This window comes from Sinocyclocheilus grahami, unplaced genomic scaffold (assembly GCF_001515645.1).
Source record: "Sinocyclocheilus grahami isolate Dianchi unplaced genomic scaffold, SAMN03320097.WGS_v1.1 scaffold2596.1, whole genome shotgun sequence".
Classification (NCBI taxonomy): Eukaryota; Metazoa; Chordata; class Actinopteri; order Cypriniformes; family Cyprinidae; genus Sinocyclocheilus; species Sinocyclocheilus grahami.
In genome coordinates, this window is record NW_015507775.1 from 22,348 (window position 1) to 38,296 (window position 15,949).

At 35.3% G+C, this 15,949-nt stretch overlaps 2 protein-coding genes across 2 annotated transcripts in view; one reads left to right on the top strand and one right to left on the bottom strand.

Annotated features, from left to right (window-relative positions):
• Positions 1-3,912: 3,912 nt before the first annotated feature.
• Positions 3,913-10,003, top strand: LOC107575367 (EF-hand domain-containing protein 1-like). Its single transcript, XM_016261756.1, has 9 exons — positions 3,913-3,980; positions 4,122-4,443; positions 4,521-4,673; positions 4,756-4,948; positions 7,007-7,227; positions 8,421-8,561; positions 8,732-8,945; positions 9,023-9,172; positions 9,838-10,003. Exons 1-9 carry the CDS (start codon positions 3,913-3,915, stop codon positions 9,873-9,875), a joined length of 1,500 nt encoding a protein of 499 aa, XP_016117242.1. The 3' UTR covers positions 9,876-10,003.
• A 1,522-nt stretch (positions 10,004-11,525) lies between these two features.
• Positions 11,526-15,949, bottom strand: part of LOC107575368 (translocating chain-associated membrane protein 2-like) — a 12,183-nt gene continuing 7,759 nt past the window's right edge. Inside the window, exons 7-10 of the mRNA XM_016261757.1 lie at positions 15,666-15,770; positions 14,973-15,116; positions 14,721-14,881; positions 11,526-12,122 (exon numbers count right to left, since the gene is read on the bottom strand). Of these exons, the coding sequence (XP_016117243.1) occupies positions 12,046-12,122; positions 14,721-14,881; positions 14,973-15,116; positions 15,666-15,770 (487 nt within the window). The 3' untranslated portion in view covers positions 11,526-12,045. The remainder of the gene's footprint in view (positions 12,123-14,720; positions 14,882-14,972; positions 15,117-15,665; positions 15,771-15,949) is intronic.

The following is a 15,949-nucleotide window of genomic DNA, read 5'->3' on the forward strand; positions in this document are numbered from 1 at the left end:
CACTCCTAACGAGAAGTTATCAAATGTGTTTTGTTTTTTTGCCAGATCATTTGGCAGTATGGCCATGATGATAACTGATAAGTGTCTTATGAGAGTAAAACATCACAAAACTCATTCTGAGGACACGTGCATAATCAAATACCAATGATAAAATCACCATACCTTAAACAATCCTACGCAACTGTGATTTAGAGAAGTATACAATTACTAGTATCCACTGTATCTAAGTGATCTTATCTTTCAAATACGGCAATTTGTGGTCATTTTCTCCTTTCTTCCAGTCTTCTTGGATCCTGATCATTGCCACTATATTCTCCTTTTCTTTCACTGTTTATAGAGCACAAAGGCAGTCTTGTTTTTCAGTGTGTATGTTGGAGGGACTCGTGATCGTCTCTAATGCATTGTGAGCGTGTGTGAGGGAGTAGAAAGGTCATTCAAGTAGAAGTATAATTTTTGGTGAATTATTGAATTACGTCTCTTTTTAGTCCCAAAGAAACTCATGCAGGAGTCGGTTTCCAGGCATCCATCGTTCCCCTCTCCCCCATCTGTGCCTCATGACCCCAACGTGGTGGGAGACAGCGCCCCTCCTGACGGGACCCCGTCTCTGACCTCGGACTCTGTGCCAGGTAAGAAACCGAGCGCAATTACCGGACTGAAGCAGAAATTCTGACTGGAATCAGTTTCCCTCGTCCAAATAATCGCTTTTATCAGGACAATGATGGGAAACACTGATCTGAAGTCATGAATCAGAAAGCACAACCACTCTCTGTGCTGATAATTGCTGTAGCTACAGCCGTGTTTTAACTGTATCAGAATCTGACTGAAAGAAAAAGACCCGTAATTCATTTCCCGTGAGCCGAGACAGTACAAGCAAAAATGTTTAAGAAGCTTTTAATGTGAACTCTGTTTAGATGACCCTTTGTTTCTTTCCTGAACATGCATTAGGCCAAACAGTATATATATATATATATATATATACACACTGAACAAAATTATAAACGCAACACTTTTGTTTTTGCCCCCATTTTTCATGAGCTGAACTCAAAGATCTAAGACTTTTTCTATGTACACAAAAGGCCTATTTCTCTCAAATATTGTTCACAAATCTGTCTAAATCTGTGTTAGTGAGCACTTCTCCTTTGCCGAGATAATCCATCCACCTCACAGGTGTGGCATATCAAGATGCTGATTATAGCACAGATGTGCCTTAGGCTGGCCACAATAAAAGGCCACTCTAAAATGTGCAGTTTTACTGTATTGGGGGGTCCGGGGGGGTCCGAAAACCAGTCAGTATCTGGTGTGACCACCATTTGCCTCACCCAGTGCAACACATCTCCTTCGCATAGAGTTGATCAGGTTGTTGATTGTGGCCTGTGGAATGTTGGTCCACTCCTCTTCAATGGCTGTGTGAAGTTGCTGGATATTGGCAGGAACTGGAACACGCCGTCCTATACGCCGATCCAGAGCATCCCAAACATGCTCAATGGGTGACATGTCCGGTGAATATACAAATATGAATTTTTCAAAATTGATATTTATACATCATATATATATATATATATATGTATGTTTAATAAATGAATAAATAAGCTTTCCATTGATGTATGGTTTGTTAGGATATGACAATATTTGGCTGAGATACAACTATTTGAAAATCTGGAATCTGAGGGTGCAAAAAAATCAGAATATTGAGATAATCATCTTTAAAATTGTCCAAATGAAGTTCTTAGCAATGCATATTACTAATCAAAAATTAAGTTTTGATATATTTACGGTAGGAAATTGACAAAATATCTTAATGGAACATGATCTTTACTTAATATCCTAATGATTTTTGGCATAAAAGAAAAATCTATCATTTTGACCCATACAATGTATTTTTGGCTATTGCTACAAATATACCCCAGCGACTTAAGACTGGTTTTGTGCTCCAGGGTCACATGTAATGGATGCATATACATTGAGATATGGTACAGTGTCAATGAGAAGCAATGACATTAGATGTCTTTGATATTTCAAAATTTATAGGAATATAGTGCATGAATTCCATGCATTTTTTATCCTTTTTGGAGCTAGACAGCACCGTCCCCATTCACAATTACTGTATGTTGTATACTTTTATGTTTTAAAGTAGAAATTTTCATATTTGTCATGCCACAACGTGAGGGTGAGAAGATGATGACAGCATTTTCCTTTTTGAGTGAACTTTTCCTTTGACACCACATACAGGAACCGTTGATGAATTATTGATGTAAATCCAACTTATTCTTTTGTTTATTGCCAGACATGGAAGCTTGGGGCAAAATATAATTTTGTATATAATATAATTAATGCATTTGATCGCAGGGAGGTCGACGCGAGGACGGAGTTCTGGTCCGTATTTAGAAGAGACGGATCAGTCTGGAGAAAGCCATCCAAACCCAACCATCTCCACCAGAATCAGACCAGCCATGGCCCTCATCAGCAGCATGCTGGCGGCCTACACCTACATCACAGGTAACACCACAAACATCTGCTGTGGATCACTGAGCAACCCACAGCTATTCAGAATTGACTTTGAATTTGTGGACTGCTGTTCAAAAGTTTGGGGTTGGAAAGATTTTGGGATTCTTTGATGAATAGAAAGTTCAAAAGAACAGCATTTATTTGAAACTGAATTTTGTATGTAACATTATAAATGTCTTTTCTGTCAATTCTTATCAGTTTAATGCATCCTTGCTGGAAAAAAAAAAAGAATTTCTTTCAAAAAACTTTTTACTGACCACAAATGTTTGAACGGTTGGGTATTTCTGAATGATGTTGACATTTTATTTTCATTATGTTCAACAAGATATTCAAGAGGAAAACTATATGGTTTTCCTATTACTTTATCCACCAGGAATTAATTGAATCATAAAAAGTGGGCGGTTCATATAAAAATGGAGCCCATCATGAATACAAGTTTGCTAAAACAGTGCCTGGAATAGCTTCAGTTGCCCAATTTCAAATTACCCCTAAGTGGATTTAATACAATTTATCAAATATCACACTATTAAAACTAATATATATATATATATATCAACCATCAACACATCATAGATTTCTTCAAATAAAAGCATCTGCCAATTATAAAAAAAGGTAATAGCACTGATCTATAATAGAGAATTATTATACAATCATTATAAAGATCAGTGGGTTATCTTACAATTCAGACTTCTCGCAATTCTAAATAAACTGTATAAAAAAATTTCTTGCAATTCCGATTTATTTCACATTTCTGACTTTCCTTCTCAAAATTCTGACTGTATATTTCACAGTACCCACAGAATTGTGAGATTAAATTTGCAATTACCTTTTTTATTTTTTTTATCCTGTGATGGAAACAAGCTTCCATAAACACAAACTAAGCACAAACAGTGTTTGCATTAACTAAAGTTAACAAATGTATTGCACATCGTTAGTTAATGTTTGTTAATGCATTAATGGGGCCTTATTGTAAAATGTTACCCATTTTTCTTCATTTTTAACACTAGATCATTTCATTATCATCATTTTAAACCTGACTGGCTTCTTTTCTTTAAAAAATAAATGCAACTTGGCTTGATATTTTATTATCAAATGCAATGACATACATGCATTTTTAAGGGTGACTTATATGTCCAAATATTTTTGGATATTTTATATATATATATATATAGACGTGCTGTAAAACCATTTCAGCCTTTATGAAATCTATTTTGATATTTAAATAGTTTTTGATACCATTATTTTTTGGATGAAATATTTTTATACTGTGGCAAAGCTTGCCTGATTGTTCAGGGATGCAATCCAAGTGTTCTGTGTATGATCTTATATTCTTTAAGGGGATGAGAGACACATTCAAATGTTCCTGCATAGATGCAACCGTGACCTCAAAGAGGTTCTTATAGGATCATGATGGACATCAACGTTGTGCCTCAAACACAAGACACATCTGCCAGCACAGTTAATCACTCAATGACGTCTGTCTGTCTGTCTACCCATTGACCTATATATTTACCTATCTATCGAACCGTCAATCTATTGTTCCGTCTTTCATTCTGTCTATCTATATCTATCCTTCAATCTGTCTCTTTATCTCTCTCTTTCTCTCACAAAATCAGAACCAACCTCTCACCTTTACCCTTTGACCTTCAGGTGCTGCGTTTCTATGGTTACTTCCAGCAGGAAGTGTTACACTCCCCGGATGAGCACTTCTGCATTCGTCCGGTGGTGATCTATTATCACCTGGAGGATGACAGCATGTGTGTGACCGAGCCACCGGTGAAAAACTCTGGAATTCCTCAGGGAAAGCTGATCAAACGTCAGAGGCTGCCCAAAAACCAGCGCGGAGATCTGTACCACTGGAAAGACCTCAATGTCGGGATGGACATGAGCTTGTTTGGAACGGTTTACAGGATAACACGCTGCGATGCCTTCACACAGGTACACACACACTGATTCTACTAGACCCCTGCTTCTGATGGGTTTGGTTTGATGTGTGTGTGTGTGTGTGTGTGTAGGACTTCATGGAGAGTCAGGGAATAGTGCTAAATGAGTCAGAGTCTATTCCCAATGATCCGTACACCATCCGGCGCGCTCGGGCACAACAAACCCACATCACACCCTACGACCACAATCATCAGCTGGAGCGCTTCCTCGCCCTGGATCGCCAGGTAAACACACACACACACACAGACACACACACACATGAATACATTTAAAGTCTTTCCCTCATCATTTCTCTGCTGTCTCCAGGTCCTGCGTTTCTATGCGCTCTGGGACGACTCAGACTCTCTCTACGGGGAGAAACGGCCTGTAACGCTGCATTACTATCTGGTGGACGATTCGGTTGACATCTGCGAACATCACGAGGCCAACAGCGGCCGGGACCCGTTCCCAGTGCTGCTCCACAGACAGAAGGTTCCCAAACACATCAAATCAACCTGCGGTGAGATTTCAACACAGAGACTAACCTGCTTCAGTTTTGTTGCTTTTTATGTTAAAAGAAGCTTAGACAAACCAAATCAGGGGATCCCAAACTTTGACAGCCAAACCCTTAGATGTAAAATATTTACTTTATAATAATTAATATCCTCCTGACTACCAGCTATGGAGTTTTGTCCTCTGTAGAGGACATTATGTTACATGTCACAGTTTTAAGTCTGGATGTCCTGTACAGAACACATTCAGGGCTTTCCAGAGATACCAAAGTGATGTGACATGTGGCCAAGTATGGTTACCCATACTAGGAATTAGTGCTCTGCGTTTAACCCATCCTAAGTGCACACACACAGCAGTGAACACACACACCGTGAACACACACCCGGAGCAGTGGGCAGCCATTTTTTGCTGTGATGTGACATGTGGCCAAGTATGGTTACCCATACTAGGAATTAGTGCTCTGCATTTACCCATCCAAAGTGCACACACACAGCAGTGAACACACACACCGTGAACACACACCCGGAGCAGTGGGCAGCCATTTATGCTGCGGCACCCGGGGAGCAGTTGGGGGTTTGGTGCCTTGCTCAAGGGCACCTCAGTCGTGATATTGAAGGTGGGAGAGAGCGCTGTACATTCACTCCCCCCCACCTACAATCCCTGCCGGACCTGAGACTTGAACCCACAACCTACAAGTCTGACTCTGATTGGATGTTTCACCATGACCACTCCCTCTCCTTGGTCTTTAAAAATGGCTGACATTAATTTAGTGATCAAGTGTAACACCCTTATAGAAATATGATCATATTTTGTAATTATCATTTAAATCTGACTAATTTTCAAATTGTTTGTCATAAATCAGCATCTCAGGAAAATGTTATGGGGTTTCAAATCAAAATATGACCTTCTGTTATGAAACAGGACATCGATTTCATACATGTCCACTGTAGAGGACACCAGGACTTAAAGCATGTTTATTACACATTTTGGGAGACACAACAAATGAATAGAGAATATTATATGTATCAATATTCCTATTAAATATTAGATATTATTATGAAAATCTTGCTAATTATTACTCCCATTATTGCACTTATTTGTTCATTCTATGTTGCCCCAAACACATTACATATAAAACACATTAATATGCAAATTAGATACAGTTTATAGATACATTGTATATAATGGAAAAACTTGTTTATGGCCATTTTACACACATTTTGCATTAAAAAAAATTTTTTTTTTAAAATATCTTTCATAACATAGTTGAGAATCGTCTTTATATGAAAATTGATTTGTGATTAAAACAAAAATCCCACTGTTTTTGCCTTTTCATGTCTTTTTATTTCTTAAAAAACAGGACTTTTTAAAGTCCGGATTTCTTCTACAGAGGACATGGCATAACATATGAATAAAATATAATTTTCCCAAATTTTCTAAATTTTTTTCTTATGCTCTAAACAATGTAATGACATGACAAAATACTAAATTCACAAAACAGTTTTTTCCTGGTAGTCAGGAGGATATTTCAATAACTTAACACATTTGCATATTCAGAGTTCTCTGATTTGGTTAATGTTCAAAAATATATTGCAATTATTTTAAACTATTTGATCAAATAACATTATTTTACACTAGAAGTTACCAATATTTATGGCTTAAATTCAACAGACTATATTTATTTAATGAAATCTCAGCCTTTGTTTTGATAATGGCACTGAGCTATATCGCATTTTGTATTTTATTTTAATTAATTTTGCAGCCATAAATAAGTACATTCATAAAAATAAAACAAATATGTGAAAGAATATAAAATACAGTTAAAAATAAACTAATAAATTAATAAATAAAGGAGGAAAAAGTAATACAGGATTAATTGTATTTGTTTTAGCAAGTCGTTTATTCCTTTACTTATTTTCCTGTTATTATATTTATTTCTTTATTTTAAATTTTCGCTGGTTTGGTCCCCCATAGACTACATTTATATTTCATTTGAGCTTAACCAAAGGACATAATCAATACATTAATGCAGAATCCTCAAACTTCTCTCTTTTTCTGGACTCAGAGCCGTTCCCCAGCTGTGTTCTGGAAGTTTCTCCACAAGACGTGAAGGAGTATTTCTGTCCTCAAGACTTCAGGGTCGGTGAGGAGGTCACGCTGATGGGGAGGCGCTTCCTGCTGTATGACTGTGACGACTTCACCAGGAAATATTATGAACAGAATCACCCCGACTTCCTGCTCAAACCACTTACTGTAGACACCAGAACACAGCAAGACATCAAGAAGGTCAGAGACTTACTCTTAATCGGGCTAACATCACATCTCATCTTAGTTAAAAATGTTTTTTACAGTAGTATGCAAATGGTACTTTTTTTTTGGTAATTTTATATGATCTATCTGACACTTTCCACAAATAGGGTACACTTATGTTCTCTAGAAATGTGTTATGTTGTGACTCGGTTGTCTTGGACTCACACTGACATCTCACGTTGTGAATAAAGCATCACGCAAATGTTTTCAGTTAGTGATGCCATTGTAGAAATATTAGTCAAACAATAATTAGTCAAACCACTTTACAAGAGATGGTCTGAATGATTCGTTAGCAAATCTGTCTGAATCAAAATAATAAAAAAAAAGTCTTACCCAGTAATCATATTATATTATTCACACATTTTATTAATGTTTTTAAGTTAATTTCTAGAAAATAACAAAAAGTTCCAAAAGTTACTAACAGGGTTGGAAATAATTGCAAGCCTTATAAAATAAGTTACAATTTTAATACATTTCTAATGTTAATAAAAAAATATGATTTAATTTTTTTAAAGTTAATTTCTAGAAAATAACAAGATGTTCCAAATGTTTAATCTTAATAATTTTTTTTTTTAGTTGATTTCTAGAAAATAAAATGTTCCAAATGTTACTAACAGGGTTGGAAAAATGGTAAGTCTTATATAAAATAAATGTTACATTTTTAATACATTTTTAATGTTAATAACTAATGTTATTATTTAATGTTTTTTAACTTTAATTTCTAGAAAATAACAAACATTTCCAAAAGTTACTAACAGGGTTGGAAATAATTGCAAGCCGTATCAAATAAATGTTACAATTTTAATACAAATTCTAATGCTAATAAAAATATATATTATTTATATATATTTTTTTTTGTTAATTTCTAGAAAATAACAAAATGTTCCAAATGTTACTAACAGGGTTGGAAAAATGGTAAGCCTTTTATAAAATAAATTTAATATTTTTAATACATTTTAAAATGTTAATAACATTTTCTCTACAACCACCTTTTTGATTTACTGAAAAAGAAACCAAAAAGCCTATTTTGTACCATGTTTGTGGAATAAGACCCCTATATTTTCTATCCCGCCTGTTTGTGAGGTATATGATGTGTAAATGTTCCCTTCCCTCCATCTGTTCATCCAGATATTCCGTCTGTCCATGTGTTTTCTGAACCTGTCACGCAGGCGATTCCTCCGTATAACGGCTTCGGTTCGCTGGAGGACTCGTTACAGAACTGTCTGTCCCTGATTCCTGAACCGCCCAAGAAAGACGTGATCAAACTGCTGGAGAACGACAACAAAGTCCTGCGTTACATCGCACGGCTGGTGAGTGCACAGCTCATTTGGATCATTCCCGTACTGAATATTTTTTTTATTTATAAAAATGTTTGTGTATTTGTTTATATGGCTTCCACTCATGTCCAGTTCTATTCACAATGTCGGTTTATTTTGCAAGGACTCTACATTCGTCCTTACAACATTCTCGTCTGCCACAGGATTCCCAGAATCCCCTGGATGAGGGCCGACGCTTCATTCTGTCGTACTACCTGTCTGATGACATGATCAGTGTCTTTGAGAGATCAACACGTAATTCCGGCATCATCGGAGGAAAATTCCTAGAGAAGACTCGTGTCCCGAAACCAGGAAGCTCTGTGGAAAACCCAGAATACTTCGGGCCTGCAGACTTCTCCATTGGAGCGACTGTGGAGGGTATTGACCAGTGACATCACATCCTGGGAATCATCACTCTCCTGTTTTCTCATGCTGTTCTGTTCTTTTCTCTGCAGTGTTTGGCCATCGGTTTGTCCTGATGGATGCTGATCGTTATGTGTTGAGTTATCTGGAGTCACTGTCCCATCACATCCCTGAACACACTCTCTCTTCCCTGAGACAGAAGTTTGGGGTCAGTCAAACCTCAGCCCAGGAACAACATGAAGGTAAAAAACTTTTGTTTGGTTGTGGCCTATGCAACCTACAATCATAAAAATAAAGGTTCTTTATTGGCTTCGATGGTTCCACGAGGAGCCTTTAACATCCATGGACCTTTGAACAAAAGGTTCTTTAGAGTATTAAAATATTTTTCAATTTAAGATGAAAATGATTATCTCAAGTACTGTTCACAAAAGATTCTTTGGGGGAATCAAAAATGGATCTTCCAAGGCATCACTAAGAATATACTGATTTCGCCATATGGCAAAATATATATAGTCAAATATATTTTTTAATATTTCAAAAAATATATTTGCTAAAATATACTTTTTATTCTACCAATACGTTTATATAAATATTTAAATAAATATAAAATATCCATCCATATTTGCATTTAATGTAGGCTACTGTAAGATTGGAAATGTATTTTCTTGCCCCTAAAATACATTTTAAAATATATTTTGGTATATGAAGGTTGAAAGTAAACAGGTTTTTTTTTTCATTCAACTCACACCATATATTTAAAATATATTTGGCCCAGAAAAAAAAAATGCAGTAAGGGTTGGATCCTTTAAGTGCCTTTAAATCTAAGATCCTGTGAAAAGGAGAAATGGACTAATCATGATTATGTTTCTGTGGCTGATTATGAAATCTTGAATATTTCTCTTCACAGGTGAGACTGATGAAGTTGCGGTCGTCCTCCAGAGCTGAAATCTGCTCTATAATGCTTCCCATCGTCACAAGATACCAACACGTCATCAAAATACTTTAATTCTTTCATGTTTGTTCTTTTTGATGTTGAGAATGTGCATGTATTATGTTAATGTACAATAAAGAAAGAGAGGAAAACAAGCATCTGTAAATTTTTTGAGGCTCATTTATGTGTAATTTGACTGTATTTACAAACCTGTCTTATTTCACCACAAAATTAGAAGAAAATAATTATCTTAACGTTAGGCTGGATTCATCTGAAGCAAAAAAAAGTAATAAAATATTAAGGTAAATTAAGTTTGTAAGCATGGTCCTACGTGCAAATCTGGAAACATTAACTACCCAAATACATTCCTAGGATTTTTTTTTTCTTTTTGTAAAATTACAGGTTTAGATGTCTGATTAGATGTTATACTACATAAAGACGCCTTGTGTAATACAACAAATGAAAAACCTTGAACTGGAGAAATTTCTGAATGTGTGTATTCATCAGATGCCCGATGCATAAAGGTCATCTAGAAGAATGTGAATTCTTAAAAACACTTTTTTTCTAAGATTGTTCTTGAGTATTTTTTAAAACTAAAGTAAAGAAAATTTTTACAAGTTAGAAAATAAAATGGAAGTTTAAAAGAAATGTATTCCTAAAATATTTTGTGAATCCACCCCCTTATTTTTAGTATCAATAATATTAATTTGCGTCAGTGTTATATTCCATGTTAAAGGGGTCATAGGATGCCCATTTTCCACAAGTTGATATGATTCTTAATGAAAAGGGTGAAGCTGGATCATGAGTGATTCGCACAAACAGAACATTTATGTAGATTGGGGGCGCATTCCCGTCAAAAACAAATAATCCACTGCGTCTTCAGCGGCTCAGATGTCGGGAGTAAACGACGACTGCTATGTTCATTATTACATCCAACAACAAAACACCTCAATCGCTTAGGAGTCATTCTTGTCTACATCTGCTCCGGCGGTGAAACAATGGCGGACTGATGACAGCTCACTCAGGGCGGAGCTAAGGTAAGACGTCAGGCCAGTCTGTGCTGAAACGCTACTGTCAATCAAACTATCGTGGGAGGGGCCTGTTTTTGTGACGTCACACAGACAGGCATCTGAGATCGGCTCGATTTGAGAAGGGTAAAGATTTTAGTAGATTAAAAAAAAACACTGGGTGGATTTTTATCATTATAGGGTGGTTGTGTACACACACTGCCAACACACATTTCAGTTCAAACAACTTGTAAAAGTGCATGTAGCATCCTATGACCCCTTTAAGTAAATTTCAGTTAAGTGCAATTGTATATCCCATTGTTGTAGCTGTATTTAATTTTTTGCATTACAGAAATTAATCTTATTTTACAGCAAGTTTTTTTTGCACTGAAAAGCTCATTATCCTAATGTTAAAAAGGTAATTTGTAAATTAGTTTTAAATGTTATTTTCAGTTTACACTGATTTGATAAAAAAATTAAAGAAATTCTAATAGGCTTCTTTCTTGTCATGCAAAACTTTTTTTTTTTTTTTTGGATGAAACGTGACAAGGACATATTTTCACCAGATTTCCATCCATTATCAGTTTATGTGATGAAATAAACATAAATGTTGACATTTTTCTGCAAAGACAGAAAATATTAAAAATGTCAATTCAAAAAGGTTCAATATTTATAAAGCATCGTCATATACAATCAAATATCAAACTGCATAAACGTACAAAGCCAAACTGAGTGAGTGTTTGCTGTGTGTTCAGGGTCATTTCACTACTACAACACTTGTTCCTACCTCAAACAGGATTTTCCATTGTTTGATCTCACAATAACACCTCAGATTTAAATCGTCTCAATAAATGTAATTTCTAGGCCACCGTAGTCACCACTTTTGTACCTCAAAACATGCAGACACAGAAAAATAAAACTAACCTCAAAACAGCGCTTTAATAAAGAAAGACTGAGTGAAGTTTAGAAACATATGCAGAAGAAATAACATGAATACTGAAACTGGAAAGAGAAGTTTAGTACGTTGACCAGAGCTTGTTGAGGGTGCTGTCGTCACTCTGAGAAACGCCACATGCACTTCTCTTGATGTGGAAACGGGAAGCAGCAGGCAGAGGAGCTGTTTCCTGTTCCTGTGCCCTCGATGTGTGGAGGACATGTGCTGGAATGGGGCTGAAGTTTACGGCGCTTTGATCTTCTTGAGACGAGGGGATGTGCCGTTCTCTGCTTTAATCAGTCCATTCTCATAGTGACCAACTGCAGGACATACAACAGCTCGTGTTAGAGAAGACAGACACATCACTGAACACCAAACAACATAGACAAAACCAGTGTCTGTCATTCTTGAGTGTCACGTTTTGGCTCACACACACACAAAGAATATTATTGCCTAGAGGGCAGTGAAGGTTCACCTAAAAAAAGTACTCTTTACAAAAGCTGTATGATTTTTTTTTTTTCAGTAGACAATTCCAAACTATTTACAATACCTTTGTGTGAGGAAAACAATTTAATGATGAATTCATGAATGAGCATGCAGCTTCGACCAAAAAAAAAAAAAAAAAAAAAAAATTTCTGAATTGCTGCCAATTCGAAAGTGAAAGTAAAATACGAAGGAAAGCGAGGAAAAGAGGAAACGCCCCTGCCCCCACGGTATTATCGCTGTTGATTGGCCGGTGGGAAAATGTCCTCACCGTCACAACCTTAATGTGTATCTGTACAGCTAATTTTGGACACACAAGATATTTTGATCAAACTGATCCCTAACACAATGGAAATAGATGGGAATTATTACATTTCTCACATATTTTATATCTTTTAAGTCTCTGACTAGCTAAAATAAAAAATAAAAATGTGTGACTCTTTAGTGTTTTTCATAGTGTCGGTTTTTGGCAAAGTGCATGGAAACCAATGAAACTGACAGGGTTAACAGCATGTTTGGGTAAACCAACTCTTAACCTAGTCTATCTAGAGCACGTTAGTTTAGAATGACAACAAAAAAAAAATATATATATATGAGGGATGTACTATAGCAATTTCTGAGTGAAAATTGTTTTCATTTCACAAATAATTACACAGGGTTTCTACAAATTTTAAAAACTTAAATTTAAGACTTTTTAAACACCTTTTTAAGACCAATTAAAGGAATAAATTAAAGGGAACAAAATACGCCAAGTCTTGTTTTTTGAGACATTTATCAAAATGAAATGGAAAAAAAAAATTATAAAAAATAATAATAATAAGACAAATATCTGTCAATGGGCTCAGAAAAAAAATCTACATGATTCAAAGGGAAAACAAGCTTTCATTCCTCATAGACCAGGGGTGTCCAAACTCAGTTCTCGAGGGCCGGTGTCCTGCAGAGTTTAGCTCCAACTAGGGCTGGACGATATGGCCAAAAATGTACATCATGATATATTTCTTAATTTCGGTCGATACGATATAATTCCGATATCGATATGAACACTATTAAAAAAAGCCTCATAAAAATGGCCAAGAATGGGCACAACAGATGTCTGTGCATACAAACTTATGAAAAATTAATTTGCCAACTCTATGAAACCTACTCCTATAAAACTATATAATATTTTAGGGAAAAAAATGGCGCAACTAAATAAATGTTCACCTTTTATTGGTATTTAGCCTTCATACAAACAAGAAATGTGAAATCACTGTCAAATAAATCTCAGACTCTCATTATTAATATTAATATTTTTTACTTCAAACTATAGGCTAACATACCAGTCAAAAGTTTTTGAAAAGTAAGATTTAATGTTTTTTAAAGAATTCTCTTCTGCTCACCAAGCCTGCATTTATTTGATCCAAAAATACAGCAAAAACAGTAACATTTTGAAATATTTTTACTATTTAAAATAACTGTTTTCTTTTTGAAAATATAATTTATTCCTGTGATTTCAAAGCAGAGCTTTAGCATCATTACTCCAGTCACATGATCCTTCAGAAATCATTCTAATATTCTGATTTGCTGCTCAAAAAACATTTATTATTATGATGTTGAAAACAGCGGAGTAGATTTTTTTCAGGTTTCTTTGATGAATAGAAAGTTCAGAAGAACAGCATTTATCTGAAATAGAAATCTTTTGTAACATTATAAATGTCTTTATCATCACTTTTGATCAATTTAAAACATCCTTGCTAAATGAAAGTAATAATTTCTACAATATACATTTTAAAAAGAGCTTTTGAATGGTATAGTGTATAATGTTACAAAAGCTTTTTATTTCAGATAAATGCTGATCTTTGGATCTTTCTATTCATCAAAGAATCCTGAAAAAAATGTACTCAACAGTTTTAAATATTGATAATCAGCAAATCAGCATATTAAAATGATTGCTGAAGGATCATGTGACACTGAAGACTGGAGTAGGCCTAATGATGCTGAAAACGTAGCTTTGATCACATGAATAAATTACATTTTAAAATATATTCAAATACATATATTTCAAATATTTCAAAATGTTACTGCTTTTGGTGGATTTACAAATAAATCAATGTATGGGAAACACTGAGAATGTATATTGAAATATCGGAAATGTGTTTAAAAATCATATCACCGTTATTGAAAAAAATTATATTGCGATACATATTGATATTGAATTATTGTCCAGCCCTAACTCCAACCCTAAATCAAACACACCTGAACCACCTAATCAAGGTCTTACTAGGCATACTAGAAACTTACAGACAGGTGTATTGAGGCAAGTTGGAGCTAAACTCTGCAGGACACCGGCCCTCCAGGACCGAGTTTGGAGACCCCTGCTCTGACCTAGACAGACGTTTGTAAAATAGTATTCCCGTAGCTACAACTTCAAAATAATAATTTTACCATCTATGTACCTGAATCGCGTTTCAGAGTGCGCTGCATCTGTTGTTTAGCGGCCACTCTCTTCCGGGCCACCTGCTCCAGTCTCAGCTCACGCGTCCGGCTCAGCTGGAAACGGAAGAACTTCCAAAGCAGCCATGATTGAGTGAAACACACCACGAATAACACCAGCAGCCTGCGCGTCAAACACACACAGCGTTATCCTCATGTCCGGGTCTCACATGAAGTACTACTATAAAAAAAACTTGTGTGAACATCTGTTTCACCTTATAGAAAGAGTGTTGAAGTTTCCTGCCTCCAAATCAAGTGTCTGGTTTTCCGAACGAGCCAAACCGAAGCCCACAGCCAGGAACATCAGAGTCAGAGTGATCATACGGGTCAGGACAAACCCGATGGACCACATCTCAAACCTACAAATACAATACAAGCATGTTTGCTGTTATTCAGAGATATTTTGATATACACCATGTCAAAAGGTTGGGGTCGGATTATGTTTTTGAAAGTGTCGACTGCTCACCAAGGTTGCATTTATTTGATCAAAAATGCAGTAAAAACTGTAATATTGTGAAATATTATTACGGTTTATAATAACTGTTCTTTGAGAATGTTTTAAAATGTAATTTATTCCTGTGATCAAAGCTGAATTTCCAGCATCATTCCTCCAGTCTTCAGTGTCACATGATCCTTCAGAAATCATTCTAATATGCTGATTTGCTGCTCAAGAAACATTTCTGATAATAATCAATGTTGAAAACAGTTGTGCTGCTTCATATTTTTGAGGAAACCATGATATTTTATTTTTCAGGATTCTTTGATAAATAGAAAGTTCAAAAGAACAGCATTTATTTGAAGTATTCTGTAACATTATAAATTTATTTACGGTCACTTTTCATCAATTGCATCCTTGCTGAATTTCTTTAAAAAAAACAAGTGCATGTGTGAGAGTAAGTGTGGCTTACATTTTGTGGTGGTTTTCATCAATAAAGTAAAAGAGTCGAGACAGATGGAAACCCATCTCAGAAAGATACTGCAGAAACAACAACACCAGCCCGACCCGCGTCAAGCTAAAGAGAGATGAAAAATACGTTAAATCATTAGTTTACTATATCTGATATTATAACCCAAATAGTATTTTAATAAAAAATAAAAAAAACTGTTAAAGTATATAATATATATATATATATATATATATACATACATATATATATATATATATATATATATATATATATATATACATATA